Source organism: Oncorhynchus mykiss, chromosome 21, assembly GCF_057628025.1.
Source record: "Oncorhynchus mykiss isolate SJ-2025 chromosome 21, ASM5762802v1, whole genome shotgun sequence".
Taxonomy (NCBI): domain Eukaryota; kingdom Metazoa; phylum Chordata; class Actinopteri; order Salmoniformes; family Salmonidae; genus Oncorhynchus; species Oncorhynchus mykiss.
Window position 1 is genome coordinate 23,382,073 of NC_143042.1, and position 21,142 is coordinate 23,403,214.

The 21,142-nt window shown below is 41.4% G+C and overlaps 2 protein-coding genes, 1 long non-coding RNA gene and 1 pseudogene across 4 annotated transcripts; 2 read left to right on the plus strand and 2 right to left on the minus strand.

Moving 5' to 3' along the window:
- Positions 1-249: 249 nt before the first annotated feature.
- Positions 250-989, minus strand: LOC149973026 (uncharacterized). The gene is made up of 2 exons (XM_090214306.1): positions 750-989; positions 250-614 (listed from the first exon to the last, which is right to left on the minus strand). Exons 1-2 carry the CDS (start codon positions 910-912, stop codon positions 313-315), a joined length of 465 nt encoding a protein of 154 aa, XP_090070432.1. The 5' UTR covers positions 913-989; the 3' UTR covers positions 250-312.
- Positions 990-2,012: 1,023 nt separating this feature from the next.
- Positions 2,013-9,985, plus strand: LOC110500270 (glycogen [starch] synthase, liver-like; annotated as a pseudogene). The gene is made up of 6 exons (XR_016490432.1): positions 2,013-2,066; positions 6,933-7,119; positions 7,493-7,682; positions 7,915-8,100; positions 8,779-8,971; positions 9,878-9,985. The product of XR_016490432.1 is annotated as a glycogen [starch] synthase, liver-like (transcript).
- Positions 9,986-10,193: 208 nt separating this feature from the next.
- LOC149973027 (uncharacterized) lies at positions 10,194-16,488 on the plus strand. Its single transcript, XR_016490261.1, has 4 exons — positions 10,194-10,250; positions 10,913-10,991; positions 12,200-13,618; positions 15,789-16,488. It is a non-coding gene; the product is annotated as an uncharacterized LOC149973027 (long non-coding RNA).
- On the minus strand, positions 16,293-17,709 carry LOC110500269 (spexin prohormone 1-like). Its single transcript, XM_021577547.3, has 5 exons — positions 17,598-17,709; positions 17,299-17,437; positions 16,970-17,032; positions 16,717-16,803; positions 16,293-16,550 (listed from the first exon to the last, which is right to left on the minus strand). Exons 1-5 carry the CDS (start codon positions 17,601-17,603, stop codon positions 16,486-16,488), a joined length of 360 nt encoding a protein of 119 aa, XP_021433222.1. The 5' UTR covers positions 17,604-17,709; the 3' UTR covers positions 16,293-16,485.
- Positions 17,710-21,142: the final 3,433 nt, after the last annotated feature.

Here is a 21,142-nt window from a genome sequence, read left to right on the forward strand (position 1 = left end):
ATGATTTTGGAATGAGATGTTCGACGAGCAGGTATCCACATACTTTTGGTCATGTAGTGTGCTTTTAGCGATTGAGTGTATTTTCCTTATTGTGATTACAAGGTGTAATAATTACATCACACAAGACATGTACAAAAATTTTATTCAGCAGACTTGTATTTCCCAAACCCACCTTATAAGTAGACAATATGACACACAAACTCTTTACCTCATGAGTGAATGGTTATAAGGATGCTGCTATAACTGCTATAGCAAAAGCAATTGACCATCTCCATTGTTTAAACATTGGTTCCTTCTTGTGAAGGAACCAATTTAGGCAGGAATTTCTAGTTCTCTGAAGTAGAGTAGAATAGGCAACAGTTTGCTTGTACTGGATCTTATGAGGTTGGCCTTGGATGGGTTAAATTTGTCGCGCTTTCCAAATCGGAGACCAAACGGGTTGAAGTTGAATTTGCTGGTCCGAGTTAAGCGATGTTTGCAGATAATTTGTTGCTGGTCTTCATCACCTTCTTTCAAAAGGTAACAAAGGTTCGCATCGTCAGGTAAATTCGGACTGATGACCTTACTTCTCATCACAACAGAGTGCCCCTCTTGTGCCTTAGCAGGTGTATGTCCTGAGAAAAGAGAGCGCATCACATTTTATTTTATTAATTTTGGATATTAAAAAGTTTGTCTCAGGACATTATGAGAAGAAAATGAACCTATAAGAAATCAAAAAGTCATTAGAATATATCAAAGCAAGAAATTACCTGGAATATCCGTCCACCCAAATCCTGGAGTTGGAGTCCCCCATGTTCCATACTGGCGAATTATCGCACAAACCAGGAAAAATGCCAGCATTCTCATTCTGTCAAAATCCAAGTGATCACACTTCGCATCCAACCAATGCAGCAAGAAACAATGTGTGGTCATCTACACTAAGCTGTCTTTCTTTGATGCATGACGTGTATTCTCTGCCTTTTATATTTCCGTCTGTATGCACCGGATTGTTAGGAGCGAGATGACAGCGGATGAGTCGCGTTCGTGGCGCTGTCCACTGTTTAGTGGTGCTGAAATGAATAATTCATTACCTTCTAGGAAATGTTGACAATCCGTGCCAAGCGATGACTTTTCTCTGAAAATTTGACTGTCAGGTGTGGTCATTGTTGAATTGATGCTGTTTGCTAGAGTGCATGAGAGGTTTGAGGGATATGGGAAGATTTTGGGCAGCAGACACTAGCCAAATATCAATTATGCGTTTGCTTGACATCCAGAATCCAGGGCCATCAGAAGTGGATGCATTCTATTTGACCAACATTCAACCCCATGCTTAAAACACAACTCATTCAGGACGCATGGGGGTGCCAAGTGTTTGCATAGCCAACACAACATATGGGGACTATTTCTGGGAATGAAACCCAGATTATTTAATGACAAATTATGCCATATACCACCAATATGCCTACCTATAGGCTAAACCACCTATAGGCTAGGCAATATTGAGAAATAGGACTATGGGGGTGCCAAGCAAAAATTAAAGCAGGAAGCACCAGTGATTCGGTCTATAAAAAAGTGGTCAGATGAAGCAGATGCTAAACTACAGGACTGTTTTGCTAGCACAGATTGGAATATATTCCGGGATTCTTCCGATGGCATTGAGGAGTATACCACATCAGTCACTGGCTTTATCAATAAATGCATTTAGGATGTTGTCCTCACAGTGACTGTACGTACATACCCCAACCTGAAGCCATGGATTACAGGCAACATTCACACTGAGCTAAAGGGTAGAGCTGCCACTTTCAAGGAGAGGGACTCTAACCTGGAAGCTTATAATAAATCCCGCTATGCCTTCTGACGAACCATCAAACAGGCAAAGCGTACTCCGACGCTCGTCGGATGTAGCAGGTCTTGCAAACTATTACAGACTACAAAAGGGAAGCACAGCCGAGAGCTGCCCAGTGACACGAGCCTACCAGACGAGCTAAATAACTTTTATGCTCACTTTGAGGCAAGTAAACACTGAAACATGCATGAGAGCATCAGATGTTCCAGGCGACTGTATGAACAAGCTCACCGCAGCCGATGTGAGTAAGACCTTTAAACAGGTCAACATTCACAAGGCCGCTGGGCCAGATGGTTTACCAGGACATGTACTCCGAGCATGCGCTGCCAACTGGCAAGTGTCTTCACTGACATTTTCAACCTTTCCCTGTCTGAGTTTCAAGCAGACCACCATAGTCCCTGTTCCCAAGAACACTAAGGTAACCTGCCTAAATGACGACCGACCCGAAGCACTAAAGTCTGTAGCCATGAAATGCTTTGAAAAGCTGATCATTGCTCACACCAGTATCCCAGAAACCCTAGACCCACTCCAATTTGCATACCGCACCAACAGATCCACAGATCATGCAATCTCTATTACATGCCACACTGCCTTTCCCATCTGGACAAAAGGAACACCTATGTGAGAATGCTATTCATTGACTACAGCCCACAGTTCAACACCATAGTGCCCTCAAAGCTCATCACTAAGCTAAGGACCTTGGGACTAAACACCTCCCTCTGCAACTATATCCTGGACTTCCTGATGGGCTGCCCCCAAGTGGTAAGGGTAGGTAACAACACATCCGCCACGCTGATCCTCCACACAGGGATCCCTCCTGTACTCCCTGTTCCCTCATGACTGCACGTCCAGGTACGACTCCAACACTATCGTTAAGTTTGCTGATGACACAAAAGCCTGATCATCGACAACGATGAGACAGTCTATAGGGAGGAGGTCAGAGACCTGACCGTGTGGTGCAAGGACAACAACCTCTCCCTCAATGTGATCAAGACAAAGGAGATGATTGTGGACAACAGGAAAGGAGGACCGAGCACGCCCCCATTCTCATCGACGGGGCTGTAGTGGAGAAGGTTGAGAGCTTCAAGTTCCTTGGTGTCCACATCACCAACAAACTAACATGGTCCAAGCACACCAAGACAGTAGTGAAGAGGGCACGACAAAAGCTATTCCCCCTCAGGAGACTGAAAAGATTTGGCATGGGTCCTCAGATCCTCAAAAGAATTTACAGCTGCACCATCGAGAGCATGGTTGCATCACTGCCTGGTATGGCAGCTGCTCGGCCTCCGACCGCAAGGCACTACAGAGGGTAGTGTGTACGGCCCAGTACATCACCGGGGCCAAGCTTCCATCCTGGACCTCTATACCAGGCGTTGTCAGAGGAAGGCCCTAAAAATTGTCAAAGACTGTTCTCTCTGCTACCGCACAGCAAGCGGTACCGGAGCGCCAAGTCTAGGTCCAAGAGGCTTCTAAACAGCTTCTACACCCAAGCCATAAGACTCCTGAACAGCTAATCAAATGGCTACCCAGACTATTTGCATTGCCCCCCCTTACGCTGCTGCTACTCTCTGTTATTATCTTTGCATAGCCACTTTAATTACTCTACCTACATGTAGAATTATCTCAATTACCTCAACACCGGTGCCCCCCGCACATTAACACTGTACTGGTACCGCCCTTGATTACCAACAACGACGAGATGGCCTACAGGGAGGAGGTGAGGGCCCTCGGAATGTGGTGTCAGGAAAATAACCTCACACTCAACGTCAACAAAACAAAGGAAGATGATTGTGGACTTCAGGAAACAGCAGAGGGAGCACCCCCCTATCCACATCGATGGGACAGTAGTGGAGAGGGTAGTAAGTTTTAAGTTCCTCAGCGTACACATCACGGACAAACTGAATTGGTCCACCCACACAGACAGCGTCGTGAAGAAGGCGCAGCAGCGCCTCTTCAACCTCAGGAGGCTGAAGAAATTCGGCTTGTCACCAAAAGCACTCACAAACTTCTACAGATGCACAATCGAGAGCATCCTGTCGGGCTGTATCACCGCCTGGTACGGCAACTGCTCCGCCCACAACCATAAGGCTCTCCAGAGGGTAGTGAGATCTGCACAACGCATCACCGGGGGCAAACTACCTGCCCTCCAGGACACCTACACCACCCGATGTCACAGGAAGGCGATAAAGATCATCAAGGACAACAACCACCCGAGCCACTGCCTGTTTACCCCGCTATCATCCAGAAGGCGAGGTCAGTACAGGTGCATCAAAGCAGGGACCGAAAGACTGAAAAACAGCTTCTATCTCAAGGCCATCAGACTGTTAAACAGCCACCACTAACATTGAGTGGCTGCTGCCAACACACTGACTCAACTCCAGCCACTTTAATAATGGAAATTGATGTAAAATATATCACTAGCCACTTTAAACAATGCTACTTAATATAATGTTTACATACATTACTCATCTCATATGTATACGTATATACTGTACTCTATCTCATCTACTGCATCTTTATGTAATACATGTATCACTAGCCACTTTAAACTATGCCACTTTGTTTACATACCCTACATTACTCATCTCATATGTATACGTATATACTGTACTCGATACCATCTACTGCATCTTGCCTATACCATTCTGTACCATCGCTCATTCATATATCTGTATGTACATATTCTTTATCCCTTTACACTTGTGTGTATAAGGTAGTAGTTTTGGAATTGTTAGGTTAGATTACTCGTTGGTTATTACTGCATTGTCGGAACTAGAAGCACAAGCATTTCGCTACACTCGCATTAACATCTGCTAACCATGTGTGTGTGACAAATACATTTGATTTGATTTGATTTGTACATGGCCCCACTATTGTTATTTACTGCTGCTCTTTTATTATTTGTTATTCTTATCTCTTACTTTTTTTTGGGGGGGGGGGGGGGGGGGATTTTCGTAAAACTGCATTGTTGGTTAAGGGCTTGTAAGTAAGCATTTCACTGTAAGGTGAAAGACCTGTTTGATTTGATTTGATTTGATGTTGTTCGCTTGAAAAGGCTACATGGACTGAACATGGATTAAGAGCGAGGTCAGGTTTCAATGTGTTGATACACTGCCCAGCCCTAACACTTGGCTGCCACTGAACGAGGAGAAGCAAAGTTCAAGCAAACATTGCGTCACATAATTATGCGTGATCAGCAGCAGAAAGTAACTGTAGTCTACCTGGGTTTTGTTTTTGTCGCAATGACAGTTTTTTTCCCTAACATAAACTATTGTTTCAAAACAAAAGTGTAATTTGTGTCATTATTTAGGCTTTTGTAATTAATGTCGAGGTCCCTTAATTGCAGACATATGATATGCATGATAATAAAACTCCAGGAGTCCTAATATAGTCTACATTGCTTGAAAAAGGAACCGTAGCCCTATAAATAGTAGGGTCAAATTCATAATATAAATAATAAACATTAGCATTTTTATGTAAAAAATACAATATGAATGAGTATTTTTTTTATATCATGAATTTGGCGTACTGTTTAAGGCTAGGGAAAACACAAAATAATGACTGTAAAACTTTGATTTATAAAGGATGTAGGATCTTCATTTGATCACTCTTTTGTTGCTGAGAATTGTCCTGCACAGTAGGAAATGCAAACCTGTGGTGTATTTGAGTTTTAAAAATGCTTTTAAAGTTTGTTATTTCCAGTAACCAAAAACATATCAACCCCCATAAAAATTGGCTCAACCCCCATAAAAATTGGCTCAACCCCCATAAACTGGCTCAAATTAAGATCCTATATCTGTATATTTTCCACCTTTGCTCACTATTGGCTTTGTCAAAACATTACTCTTGATGTCTGTGTGTGTGGACTTCAGTCCCGTGCATGCAGCCAGGGAATGTTGACTTTCTGTTCAAAGACGAGGGTCAGATTCAATCACAAAAAGTAGGCTGCCTGGACAGTGGACTTCTTGGAGTGACGAAATGGGACCATGGGATGTGTGTTGAGTCCAACTGAACTCCAGTGGCATATTTGGATGTGAGAAGATCCAATACTTATTTTCCACCATAATTTGCAAATAAATTCATTAAAAATCCTACAATGTGATTTTCAGGATTTTTTTCCCTCATTTTGTCTGTAATAGTTAAGGTGTACATATGATGAAAATTACAGGTCTCTCTCATCTTTTTAAGTGGGAGAACTTGCACAATTGGTGGCTGACTAAATACTTTTTTGCCCCACTGTAGCATCATTCTTGTTGTTTTATTGTGTTAATTTTACATTTTTTTACTTTCGTTAATTTAGTAAATGTTTTCTTAACTCTATTTTTTTTCAACTGCATTGTTGGTTAAGTGCTTGTAAGTACGCATTTCGCAGTAAGGTCTACATCTTTTGTATTTGGTGCATGTGACAAATACACTTTTAATGTAACTACATTTTGCAATAGCTTGGTGGTAGTTGAACTGAATTCAAATCTTGGTAGTGTTTTTTTTTCATGTAGCGATTTAGCTAACTACTGGAGCTACACACTACTTTTATTTGCAAAAAGGAAATAAAATAGGGGTGTTTATGTATTTAATAGGCTAAATGACACATTCTGTTAACATATGACCCCAAAGTGATCTGTTCTTGCAATGTGTAGTCTGTGACATTTCAGACATAGACATGATAATGTTTCACAAAGTAGTTTGGACGTAGTGAAATGCTTTTTCAAAGTTAATTTAGTTAAGTAAAGTATATGGTTCTTTGTCTAGCTTAAATTCTTCCAGAGTGAAGTAATTGGTAGCTTGGTAAACTATATTTTAAGAGTAACTTCCCCAACACTGCTTATCATGTATATGTATTTGGCATCAGGGAAACGTCTTATGCACCTATCATGTTGTGCAAACGTAATGCAGGGGTTTCTGATTGTTGATGGTCCTCTTCACAAATATTTGACTGTAACTTATCTTTTATGCAGCATTTTCAAGTTTCAAGTTTGTTATTTATATCATGGTCTTAGTTTTTGTTAATTCCAGACTATTAATCGTGCAAAATACACAATATCATGCAGAACTATCTCTTAATATGTGGACACACCCCTTATGTGTGTCATAACAAGTCACAAGTTAGAAAGTTTGTGGGATCCACACAGTGATCCAGACCAAGGCCAAGATAACAGTGGATGAATGGGGGGAGAACTTATTCATGATGGGTTCGTTTTACGAACACAATTTCAAGACCCAGGTGGAGCAGTGTGAGACCCCAAAACCCAGCCATCAAGAAAGCTATGTGGGCCTTTATTGACAACGGCTGCCTGGTACTCTACTACAGATGTATTATATTATCTTATTTTCTATTCTATTCTATAGGTGGGACATGCAAGTGGAGAATACACAATCCTGTAGTAGTACTTTCTGTCCAGAAGAGGGCAGACATGCACTTCTACAGAAGTAGGCCGACACTGTTAACGCCAATGGAGTTAGTTAGAGATGATGAATCCCCAAGTTGGCAGACAAAACACCATCTCCAGGATCAGAGACAAACAAATACATCAACAGCTTCAGAAACTATTATTTAGTGGTATTTCAGCTTTGCCCCATGTGTTTGATACTGTGATTGTGGGACTCGTGTTGGTTGGTACTGTCTTCTAGAACCACATATATCTTTCCCTTATGTGCTGTATGTTTTAGGTTGACTTTGGGCGCTGGCTGATCGAGGGCAGTCCCTATGTGGTCCTATTTGACACGGGGTCAGCAGCCTGGAACCTGGACCGATGGAAGGGGGATCTGTGGGACACCTGGGGTTATCGGTATGCCCGCCCATGACAGTGAGGCAAACGTTTTTGGATCCATGGTTGACTGGTTCTTTAAGAGGTAATTTGTCAGCTTGTTAAGGATGCTGTGAAAAATACTCTGAAAGAGGTTTAAAGATTGCTGTATGGGTTTATTTTTGAAGTCACGGATATCTGCTCGATGTGAATACTTTAATGTCAGATACCTTTAAAAATAAATGATACAGTAGCCTACTTCTTTTTACTCAAAACATATTCACCCTCTTGGGTAATATGAGATGATAGAGCTAATCATCAGTAATTCGTTGCTTTCATTCCTAGTTAACCGACCAGCTTGGAGACTCGCCCAATGTCCTCGACCATTTCCACGAGTGACAGGCAGGGGGAGGACTTATTCTCTGTCGCTTGCGGAAGATTCCCTTGGCAACCATCTTCACAACCCATGCCACTCTGTTGGGACAATACCTCTGTGCCGGAAATGTGGACTTCTACAACAAATTGGACAAGGTAAAGAGGCCACACACGCACACACACAAACCTATAAACGTTTGTTATTTAAATTCCTCACAAATGTTTTCAGCTTTAACAATGTTGGGGTAATAATACATTAAGCGTTGTTTGAGTTAGTTTGAGTTTTGTTTTTTCCAGTATCTCTCCAGTGATTCAGTGAGCTATAGGTCTGTGGCTTTGTTATTCAAATGCCTCAGAAAATGTTTTGCTCGTCACAGAGTCAGGTGTTTTTGTTAGATTTAGAGTTTCTCCCAGTGTCTCCCCTGTGTGTCAGTGAGCTATGGGTCTGTGTTGTGTTTGCGCTGGTTGTATGGTACTGTAATTGGCCCTCAGGCTAAGTGTAAAAAGGTCATTGTGGACCTAAAGGTCATTCACTGAGCAGGCTGGGTAATTGACAGCAGCTTCTCATTATGGGGAGGAACAGGAAGCCTCCTCCTCGCTGGCAGACAGGTTACTCAAGGGAGATCCTACTTCAAACATTTGTCAAACTCAAAACCCATAGCCCCAATAATAGTTAGTGTAGAACATTTGAAAGAGTTTTAATCACAGGTTTCATTCAGTATTTAACTGATATTTACTTAGAATGTACATGACAATTGGTAAATACACAATAGTTATCTCTTAATAATGACATATTAATGACTCTTGTGTTGATTTCTGATGTGCCCCTGTCAGCTCAACATAGACCAGGAGGCTGGTGAGGGGCAGGTCTACCATCGCTACTGTCTGGAGAGAGCTGCTGTCCACAGATATGGTGATGCCGAACGGATTGAACATCAAGAAGTTCTCAGCCATGCACGAGTTCCCAGAACTTTCACTCCACTAACCAGGGTCCGATTCAGGAATATATCAGGGGACACTTCTATGGGTAATAATTAAGTCCTTATTATGTTTTCAAGTTTGTTATCCAATATACTGCTAACTACAGTACCAGTCAAAAGTTTAGACACACCTACTCATTCAAGGGTTTTTCTTTATTTCTACTTTTTTCTACATTGTAGAATAATAGTGAAGACATCAAAACTATGGAATAACGCATATGGAATCATGTAGTAACCAAAAAAGTGTTAAACAAATCAAAATATATATTTTATTCAATGCTATTTTAAAGTGGCCACCCTTTGCCTTGATGATAGCTTGCACACTCTTGGCATTTTCTCAACCAGCTTCACCTGTAATGCTTTTCCAGCAGTCTTGAAGGAGTTCCCACATATGCTGAGCACTTGTTGGCTGCTTTTCCTTCACTCTGCCATCAACTAAGTAATGATGGACTGTCATTTCTCTTTGCTTATTTGAGTTGTTCTTGCCATAATATGGACTTGGTCTTTTAGCAAATAGGGCTGTCTTCTGTATACCACCCCTACCTTGTCACAACCCAACTGATTGGCTCAAACGCATTAAGATGGAAAGAAATTCCACAAATTAACTTTTAACACCTGTTAATTGAAATGCATTCCGAATGACTACCTCATGAAGCTGGCTGAGAGAATGCCAAGAGTGTGCAAAGCTGTCATCAAGGCAAACGCTGGCTACTTTGTAGAATCTCAAATATAAAATAATATTTTGATTTGTTTAACACTTTTTTGGTTACTACATGATCCCATATGTGTTCTGTCATAGTTTTGATGTCTGCACTATTATTCTGCAAAGTAGAAAATAGTCAAAATAATGGGCCTCTAATCCATACTGCACTTTTACTGGTCTCTCTCAAAACAAAATGACAGTTTAATCCTTACTTCTTCATCTCATTTATGCTTTTTTCCTTCTCTCCCAGGTGCACAAGAATGACGTCACAGTGGTGGTTTTTTCATCATGCCAGCCAAGACCAACAACTTTAACGTGGAGATGCTGAAGGGACAGGCGGTATTGCAAACAGCTCTGGTACGTCTCTGCAACCCACAATGGTACACCTCATGGAGTTCTGCAAAATGTCTGCAATGTTGGCACCAATCATTGAATAAAAATAACATTAGAATTTGCATTCTTCTTAGAATTTTGCCTTGGAACTCGAGTTGCCAACATGGTTCCTATTAACATGTTCAATCTCAAACAGTTTGCTCATTATCTACTGTATGTATCTCTCTCTGACAGGGACACTGTGAAAGATACTGTACGTTTGGCAAGAGGCTTTACGAGGCTTTGTTAAAGTAAGTTAATTAAAAACAATTAAAATAATATCGAGTCTCTCTTCCACCAGTGTATTCGCCAGACCTGTACTGTATGTCATATCAGTGTAACACCCCTCTATTTGACAACCCTACCATTTAGCCAGGAAATCCTTAGCAGGCTTTTGTTATGAAGGAACTAAGGCTGCACTTCAAATCAAATCAAATCAAATGTTATTTGTCACATGCGCCGAATACAACAAGTGTAGACCTTACCCTGAAACGCTTCCTTTACAAGCCCTTAACCAACAGTGCAGTTCAAGAAGAGTTAAGAAAATATTTACCAAAGAAATTAAAATTAAAAAAAATAAAAAGTAACACAATAAAATAACAATAACTACCAATAGTCTATATACAGGGGTACCAGTCAGTGAGAAGGGGTACAGCTTAGTTGAGGTAATTTGTACATGTAGGTAGGGGTGAAGTAACTATGCATAGATAATAAACAGCTAGTAGCAGCAGTGTATAAAACAAATGGTTGGGGGGGGTCAATTCATAGGGATGGTGTGCGACCTTTGGGTCTTCCACGTTACCAAAGTGTGGAACGAGCTTCCGTGTTAATGAAGGGCTTGTCAATGCGGGTTCTAATGTGATTACTTGAGTGTTGCTTTTCTGACCTGCTGATGACCTCATGATGTCTTCAGAGGAGACATCCCTGTATTGGACACCATCCTGGAGAGAGACGACTTCACCGTCACGAAGAGAGCCATCTATGCCACACAGGTAGGAGTTGAAGAGACAGATCATGTATGAAATATACTGCGGTAAAGGTTATAGAATAGAATAGTTGTAAGAAGTGCATTATACACAGTAATAAAGCCATTAAGTGTTAGGTTGTTGAGAATGCTGACAGTCACCATATTGTAGATTGGGTCAGGTCTACACTATGTTTAAAAGACTGGCGTATAGACATTTGTATGATGAACATCAAATAAAACAGAGTTGGGGTGTGAGACCAGAGTGGTAGAAAGACAGAGAAAACTGGACAACAAGGTAATAAAGTGATGTATCGTCCAGAGAATCCCCATACGTTGTACCCTGCTGTTTCCTGAATGGAGTAACTAAATATTGACGCGGTAGAATGGGCCGATAGGATCAATGTGAGCTATGACCCTGTAAGGTGATCAATTCAGAATGGGACTGGGGGACACCTGGTGCTAAAACCATGAATGAATGGACCCTGCAGTTATACAGCCCAGCGTGAATCATTGAACCTCCATAACACCAGGCCATGGGCCAATAGATTGGATGGTGTTGCAGTGTTTAATAGCAAAGTGCCAATAACCATGGCGTTGTCACATAGATTTATTCATGTCACACGTGTTCAGGCGTTAAAAGGATGACACAGGTGTTTGATTGGTGGACAGATGGTGGCCGTTGCCGTTTCCGTTGGCCCTGAGATGGACCAGTGCAGAATTACTTGTCTGTCTGCACTTTTGCTGCATTCACACAGTGGTTAGGGTGACAAATGGCTTTGCATGTCTGCTAAGTTCTTACGCCTCAGAGCTGACGTGAGATGTAGCAGCCTGTTCACTTGTGACATGTTTTTCACATAACTGTCTCTTCAGCAACTCTTTTACAAGCAAATTAATATCTTCTGGGAGAAAGGCTTGTGTTTCTTTTGAGGGTAATCCCAAGAGAAGAGAATAATTAAATATCATTAGGCCAATGGATAGATATTCTTCTTCAGATCCATATTCCTGATGTCTACCCGTAAAGGTTATTAGTCATGGATCAGTGACTTATAGATGTTGATACGCGCCGTGTTTACTGCTCAAGGCACGTGCACACTGATGACGCAGTCACAGCACATGCACGTGCATGCACACACACACACACACACACACACACACACACACACACACACACACACACACACACACACACACACACACACACACTGTACTCTGTCTGTCTCTCTCTCTCTGCAGAGACACACCCTTCCTCCAGTGACCACTCACAGCGTGCGGGATGACACCTCTGACCCCATCCTGGCCAACGTGAGACGCATCGGCCTCCTCAGCGCTCGCACTGACCGAGTCAAGGTCTGCAGGATGTTCGTTCGATGTCCGTGTTTGTTTTATGATAATGTTTTGCCTCGTTTATTGTGTTAAACCAGTTGAAGAATTGTCTGGAGAAGGTCTGGCAGCCGAGACATTGACAATATAGAAAGTATCATAAAGGCTCATGCGTGCTTATGATAAGCAATACCTGTTGCTTTTATGTAAGGTACTATCAAAGTGGGTTTTTTTCTTCCATTAGAGCAGTGGTTCCCAAACTGTTGGTCGGGATGACATTGGTATGGAAAAACGCTTTCATTGTAAACTTAAAGGACTAAAATCAAACAGAAAGTATGTGGAAAAGATAATGGACTTACACATTTTTCTAAAATAACTTATAATTGTTGAGAATTTACAATCAATTAAATAAAAGCTAGACAATTAGGCCCCCATTGACTTTGTTATAATGTTTGAGCATTGAACAAACCATTAGCCATGGCAAACTGTATAGAATTTCAGGAAATTGGCTTTAAAACGGCAACATTTTCTTTTAGCTCCATGGCAGGGTGTGTGGAATTGCAAGAGATCAGCTTTGAAATTTCCTCTCCGCTGCCACGAGAATATGTTTGACTTATTCTTTAGTCTGTGTATGTCTTTTCACCGCACAACACTTATGGTGGGTTGCAGCTCAAAAGACTGTTCAATTGGTGGGTCACGAACCAAAAAGTTAGGGAACCCCTGCATTAGAGTATACAGTATATGCCATTTAGCAGACACTTTTATCCTTAGTTACTTACAGTCATGCGTGCATAGATTTGACATATGTTTGGTCCTGGAAATCGAACCCACTATCCTAGTGTTGCCAGCGCCATGCTCTACTAACTGAGCTACAGAGGACCCTTGGAGCATACAGTATAGCCAGTGTAGTGTTGATCTATATTTTATTCTAAATGGTACTAACAGACATGTTTCCTGATAGTATCAGATAGTGTTCCACCCAGAGTTCCTGTCCCCCACCAGTCCCCAGCTTCCTATGGACAATGGGGAGTTTGTATGAGGCTGTCGCCTGGGGGTCTTCCCTTCTTACTACGAGCCCTGGGGATACACACCAGGTGACCTGTCACACTTACACAGCCTGCAAACATAAACTCCATCACTTTGGTTTTCTCTGGCTAATGTTTATGTCTGTGTTTTTGTGTATTCCTTCATGTGTGTGGAGTGTTGTATGATGTGTGGGTGCACTATTATGTTGTAGTTGTTATTGTTCCCCAGCTGAGTGTACTGTGATGGGGGATACCCAGTGTGACCACCAACCTGTCTGGCTTCGGCTGCTTTTTGGAGGAACATGCGGTATGTACAGAACATGCGTACACACCTCTTCAGTTTCATAACCAAATCAGTGCATAGTTTGATTGACCTCTTATGGAAGAGCTCTGATATATTTGGGGAGTTCCCCGAAAACCCAGAAGAACGGAGTGACTCTCTTTTTATAGCCCCTACTTCAAGTCAGCAGTTTAGGATAGAATAAATACTCTGTTTATAATAGAATGGAATACATTATTCCTGCGTCTCACTGGTACCGTACCTGTCCCGCTCCTCTCAGGAATCTACATAGTGGACCGGGAGTTTAGTAAATGACAAGACATCCTTTGGTATTTGTCCAATCTGTTACTACTGTTTTCTGAGCACTTCCTTTTTTACATTTACATTTTTATTTTATTTGATTTATTTCACCTTTATTTAACCAGGTAGGCTAGTTGAGAACAAGTTCTCATTTGCAACTGCGACCTGGCTAAGATAAAGCATAGCAGTGTGAACAGACAACAACACAGAGTTACACATGGAGTAAACAATAAACAATAAGCAAGTCAATAACAGTAGAAAAAAAAAAAGAATCTATATACATTGTGTGCAAAAGGCATGAGGAGGTAGGCAATAAATAGGCCATAGGAGTGAATAATTACAATTTAGCAGATTAACACTGGAGTGATAAATGATCAGATGAACATGTGCAGGTAGAGATACTGGTGTGCAAAAGAGCAGAAAAGTAAATAAAATATAAACAGTATGGGGATGAGGTAGGTCAATTGGGTGGGCTATATACCGATGGACTATGTACAGCTGCAGCGATCGGTTAGTTGCTCAGATAGCAGATGTTTAAAGTTGGTGAGGGAGATAAAAGTCTCCAACTTCAGAGATTTTTGCAATTCGTTCCAGTCGCAGGCAGCAGAGAACTGGAAGGAAAAGCGGCCAAATGAGGTTTTGGCTTTAGGGATGATCAGTGAGATACACCTGCTGGAGCGCGTGCTACGGGTAGGTGTTGCCATCGTGACCAGTGAACTGAGATAAGGCGGAGCTTTACCTAGCATATACTTGTAGATGACCTGGAGCCAGTGGGTCTGGCGGCGAACATGTAGCGAGGGCCAGCCGACTAGAGCATACAGGTCGCAGTGGTGGGTGGTATAAGGTGCTTTAGTAACAAAACGGATGGCACTGTGATAAACTGCATCCAGTTTGCTGAGTAGAGTATTGGAAGCTATTTTGTAGAAGTCGAGGATCGGTAGGATAGTCAGTTTTACTAGGGTAAGTTTGGCGGTGTGAGTGAAGGAGGCTTTGTTGCGAAATAGAAAGCCGACTCTAGATTTGATTTTGGATTAGAGATGTTTGATATGAGTCTGGAAGGAGAGTTTGCAGTCTAGCCAGACACCTAGGTACTTATAGATGTCCACATATTCTAGGTCGGAACCATCCAGGGTGGTGATGCTAGTCGGGCGTGCGGGTGCAGGCAGCGAACGGTTGAAAAGCATGCATTTGGTTTTACTAGCGTTTAAGAGCAGTTGGAGGCCACGGAAGGAGTGTTGTATGGCATTGAAGCTCGTTTGGAGGTTTGATAGCACAGTGTCCAAAGAATGGCCAGAAGTATACAGAATGGTGTCGTCTGCGTAGAGGTGGATCAGGGAATCGCCCGCAGCAAGAGCAACATCATTGAAATATACAGAGAAAAGAGTCGGCCCGAGAATTGAACTCTGTGGTACCTCCATAGAGACTGCCAGAGGACCAGACAACGTGCCCTCCGATTTGACACACTGAACTCTGTCTGTAAAGTAGTTGGTGAACCAGGCAAGGCAGTCATTAGAAAAACCGAGGCTACTGAGTCTAAGAATATGGTGATATGGTGATTGACAGAGTCGAAAGCCTTGGCCAGGTCGATGAAGACGGCTGCACAGTACTGTCTTTTATCGATGGCGGTTATGATATCGTTTAGTACCTTGAGCGTGGCTGAGGTGCACCCGTGACCGGCTCGGAAACCGCATTGCACAGCGGAGAAGGTTCCTTCTTGAGTAAAACAACCTCTCCCTGTTTCTCTCTCTCTCTGCTCATGTGTTCACGGTTTGTATGTTGCATGTATTGTACAGGTGCAGTTGCGCTGTGGTTTGTCCAGAGACATGAATCATTTGTCTCTCTCTCTCTCTTTCTCTCTCTCTCTCTCTCTCTGTGCCCCCCTCCCCCTCGGCGTCAGTGCACTCTAACCCCCACCACAGTGATGAGGAGGATGATGACGAAGAGCCATATGATGAAGATGAGGAGGCAGAGCGGGACAGGTAGAACATCAAAGCCCCCTTCACTCTGGGTGTCACCCCCGAGGGCAAGAAGACACACCCAGGAGAGACTGCCAACCGAGAGATCTCTCGCTACTACCCTGGGATGGCCAACCATGGTCCTTGAGAGCTGCAGTATGTGCAGGTTTTTGTTCCAGCCCAGAACGTACAATATTGGATCTGTTGTAGGGACACTGAGCCTTAAACAGCTGTTACACATACCACCTTTGCATATTTTCTAAGAGACAATAGCTATTCTTTTGATGATCAAGTCCCCTCACACCCATAGGAAATGAGACATGAATCGTTTAATCAATAATTATATATCAGGAATTGCATTGAGAGGTCTCTCTCTCTATAGCCTGGGATGGCCAACCCTAGTCCTGAGTACATTACTTCTATGATCAGATACCCTTAGACAAATGTTGCTATGAATTCAAAATAATTTTATTAAACATTTTCTTTAAATAATACATTCAAACATTTTCAGTGTAGCCGTACTTAAGAGTCCAGTGTTTTTCTCACGTTGCATTAAATAGTCTACATCCAACAACAAGAGATCAACAGATGCAATAGATTAGAATGTTGTCAACAATAATAAATACATGATAAAATGCTTCAGAAGTACTCTCTTTTCCATGCCGGCAAGTCTTGAAAGTACAGCTGTTCAGGATTTTCTTCTCCTGAAACGAAAAAAGATAAGTGCAATTAACTTTATGGCAATTTCAAACCTATAGCTTGGATGTAGTTAAGGGAACCCGATGCCTGAATTAGCGCTTATTGAGGTGCGCTTCCTAGCTTGGATGTGTCCTTAACCCTTACCGTAGGCTGCAATATGACCCAACTCACCATCCTCCCTGGCTTGCTGCAGGAAATTGAGCAGGACTGTGGCTGCCTGGTTCACACTGAGTTTCTCTGTGTTTTGACTCCGAGTCTCTGAAAAGAGGATGCCATACAGAGTAATGACAGGTAAAAGATGATGGTAAAATCTCAAATCACCCTATTCCCCATACAGTGCACTACTTTACAGAGCCATACAGGAGCAGAGCCATACAAAGTAAGAATATGTGCATACTGCCAAATTCAAGTGTATTGTATTTACCTAAATGTAATGTGTCATATACGTCTCCCTCTTTCCTGTCCTCGCTGATAAACCGCCGTCCCTCTGTAATAACATACAGAGTTATGAAATACAATATATTTTAGTTGCATTCATAAATAAACATACATAATTAGGAAATAATAGGACAACTTCAGATTTAAATGATGTTAATCCCTTTACATTAAAGATCATTATAGCCACAAAAACAGCTTATAAATGCATAATATTTCCAATTATTCTCTGTGGAGGACATAAATGCAGAAACACATTTGAAAGGTATGTCAAAGGAATGCAAAGTATGATTAGGCTAATATAGGTAGAAGACATACGGGTGCCCTTGAGGTACAGCATTGCCTGAGGTGACCAATTTCTCCTCTGGAAACTGCCCTTCGGTGCGCTCCACGAATGGGAGACGAGCGTTACCAGAAGTAAAAGAGCAAGTGCATAAGCTGTAATAGTCCTCACACCCTGAAACAGTCAAAAGTAGAGTTATGCCATATGAACAAGCAGACAATGTAAAACAAACATGCGTTCAAAATGAATGACAAGGTAATCATTTGCATGTGCCATGCTCATCTCCATTCATAAAAACGCAAAAGATCAAAATGTACCTCAACAGGCAACTTACCTTCATTGCGACGGAGGATATTAGATCCCTGTAATGCCAGTAGAGATCCGTTTCAAGTGGAAAAGGGCAGAAGTTGTGTGCCTTGGCAAATGTTACCCCTGTATTTATATTGGACTGGTGAGGGAGACCTCGTAGCCCACAGCGCAACGCGTTATGGATGTCAACAGCAATAGGTCATGTCAATTTGATGAAAGAGAGGTGGACTCCAAGCGCAGAGAGGGAATGCAGAGAGGAACCAATCAAATCAATCACTCACATTTTAATGTACACAATACACATTTTATGTATACAATTAGCTGCCAAAGGCAATCATAGATCTACAGTGCCTTCATAGTATTCACACCCCTTGAATTTTTACACATTTATTGTGTTACAAAAGTGGGATTACAATGGATTTAATTGTCATTTTTTGTTAATGATCTACACAAAATACCCTGTAAAGGCAAAGTTGAAAACAATTCAAAAGGTTGTTAAAAAGTCATGAAAAATTAAACAGTAATACAGTATATCTCCATTACGTAGTTATTCGACCCACCGAGTCAATACGTGTTAGTAATTACAGCTGTGAGTCTTTCTGGGTCTCTAAAAGCTTTCAATACCTGGATTGTACAATATTTGCATGTTAACATCTAAATTCTTCAAGCTCTGTCAAGTTGGTTGTTGATCTTTGTTAGACAGCCATTTTCAAGTCTTGCCATACATTTTCAAGACGATTTAAGTCAAAACTGTAGGAACATTAGATGTCGTCTTGGTAAGCAACTCCAGTGTATATTTGGCCTTGTGTTTTAGGTTATTTTCCTGCTGAAAGGTGAATTTGTCTCACAGTGTCTGTTGGAAAGCAGACTGAACCAGGTTTTCCTTTAGGATTTTGCTGGTGTTTAGCTATATTACATATATTTTTGTCCTAAAAAAATCCCTAGTCCTTGCCGATGACAAGCATACCCACAACATTCAGCCACCACCGTGCTTGAAAATGTGAATAGTGGTACTCAGTGAGTTAGGAAGGACGCCTTAATCTTTGAAGTGATTGGGTATATTGATACACCATTCAAAGTGTAATGAATAACTTCACCATGCTCAAAGGGATATTCAATGTCTGCTTTTATGAGAAAAGAAATTCCATCTACCAATAGGTGCCCTTCTTAGAGAAACCTTCCTGGTCTTTGTGGTTGAATATGTGTTTTAAATTGCCTTGATGACAGCTTTGCACATGCTTGGCATTCTCTCAACCAGCTTCATGAAGTAGTCACCTGGAATGCATTTCAATTAACAGGTGTCCCTTGTTAAAAGATCATTTGTGGAATTTCTTTCCTTCTTAATGTGTTTGAGCCAATCAGTTGTGTTGTGACAAGGTAGGGGTGGTATACAGAAGAAGATAGCCATTGTGACGTAGAAGTCCATCACTGGCCGCGGGCAGCATTTGGTACTTTAACGCACGCACACATTCATCACTCCTCCCTGCTCCATTATCAGATAAGTTAACAATGTGGGTCGACACACAAGTTAACTTCTCTATCTTAGTACATACATTTCACACTTAATTCAGCAACTTAAGGGATAAAGAAATAATGTGGTCATATCTAATATAAGCAATATTTATTATACTTATCAATGTTATGGATGAGCGTGTTTGTTTGTTTGTTTGTTTGTTTGTTTGTTCTGTTCCTCTCTCTCCATCTCTGTAGCTTCCGGGTATGCTGGATAAGGACCCGAGCTAAGGGAATGGGATGACTTTGTAGTGCCTGTCCCGAATGGCTCATTAATGTAAATGGGCATATTGAAAGACACTATATCAGTAGTGATGTAATTTTGTAAATGTTATATTGGGATATTATTTCATAAAAAACGTGTTGCAATGTATATACTTTAGTATGCTTAGTGAATGGAAAATGTAGGTTTTAATAGGTAATTGCTTAATTAATTAGTGTTAATTGTTCTGAGGGGAGGGGCTAGTCCTTCAAAAGGAGCCTCTCTTTCAGTTCATGAAGAGGCATTTTGGATTGAGCTGTGGATGGGGGCAGCATTGTTTTTTTTTTTTTTAGCTGTCCCATAAGGTATACGTTTGATGGAAGTACAGTTGTTTTTGTTCTGGAATCACCATGTAAATGAACACCCTTGCACAGAAGAACTTTTGCACCTCCGCCATCTTTTTATTTTGATAGAGGTTAGGTTTTCCAGTTTAGCCTTCTGGCCCACTCTACGTGACAGCCCTATTTGGTAAAAGACGAAGTCCATATTATGGAAAGCGCTATGATGAAACCACAGGAAAGGAAGACCCAGAGTTACCTCTGCTGCAGAGGATAAGTTCGTTAGAGTTAACTGCACCTCAGATTGCAACCCAAATAAATGATTCATGGAGTTCAACTAACAGACACATCTCAACATCGACTGTTCATGCCTTCATGGTCAAATTGCTGCGAAGAAACCACTACTAAAGGACACCACTAAGAAGAAGAGACTTGCTTGGGCCAATGAACACGCACAATGGACATTAGACCGGTGAAAATCTGTCCTTTGGTTTGATGAGTCAAAATTTGAAATTTTTGGTTCCAACCGCCATGTCTTTGTGAGATTTTTGGTTCCCACCGTGAATCATGGAAGAGGAGGTGTGGGGGTGCTTTGTTGGTTACACTCTGTGATTTATTTAGAATTGAAGGCACACTTAACCAGCATGGTTACAACAACATTCTGCAGCGATACGCCATCCCATCTGGTTTGCGCTTAGTAGGACTATCATTTGTTTTTCAACAGTAGAATGACCCAAAACACACCTCCAGGCTGTGTAAGGGCTATTTGACCAAGAAGGACAGTGATGGAGTGCTGCATCAGATGACCTGGCCTCCACAATAACCCAACCTCAACCCAAGTGAGATGGTTTGGGATGAGTTTGACTGCAGAGGGAAGGAAATGCAGCCAACAAGTGCTCAGCATATGTGGGAACTCCTTCAAAACTGTTGGAAAAGCTGGTGGCTAATTGAAGTGTGGCTAATTTGAAGAATCTCAAATATAAAATATAATATATAAAATAAGTTAACACTTTTTTGGTTACTACATGATTCCATATGTGTTATTTAATCGTTTTGATTTCTTCACTATTATTCTACAATGTAGAATATTAAAAATAAAGAAAAACCCTTGAATGAGTAGGTGTGTCCTAACTTTTGACTGGTACTGTAATTCAACTTTGACATTATGGGGTATTGTATGTAGTCCAGTGACAAAAAAAACATCTAAATTTAATAACTTTTAAATTCAGGCTGTAACACAACATTTGGAAAAAGTCAAGGGGTGTGACTATTTTCTAAAGGCACTGTTTAAGGTCATATTTTATCAAAATTAAAGAAAGAAGCCATTTCATGCAAAATGCTGAGACACTATCAGTATTCTTACTGTTGTAAAAAATGAAAGTAATTGCTTTGGAAATATTGATATGTTTACTTCTTGTGCAGTGAAGCGGTTCATGGATAGATGCCTGGTCGTTTTTATGAATGAACAGCTGACAGTCTCCCAATGAATGTAGGAGTGTTTGATTGGGATAGACTCAG

Excerpts from the sequence above, each read along its gene's own strand:
- LOC149973026 (XM_090214306.1), bottom strand. The coding sequence starts at position 912 with ATGACCACACATTGTTTCTTGCTGCATTGGTTGGATGCGAAGTGTGAT. Across the intron at positions 615-749 it reads TGGGTGGACGGATATTCCAG|GACATACACCTGCTAAGGCA; the intron begins GTAATTTCTTGC and ends CTCTTTTCTCAG.
- LOC110500269 (XM_021577547.3), bottom strand. Across the intron at positions 16,804-16,969 it reads ATATGACACATTACATTTAG|AGACTCGGAGTCAAAACACA; the intron begins GTAAATACAATA and ends TCCTCTTTTCAG. Across the intron at positions 16,551-16,716 it reads GCAGCAAGCCAGGGAGGATG|GAGAAGAAAATCCTGAACAG; the intron begins GTGAGTTGGGTC and ends TTTTCGTTTCAG.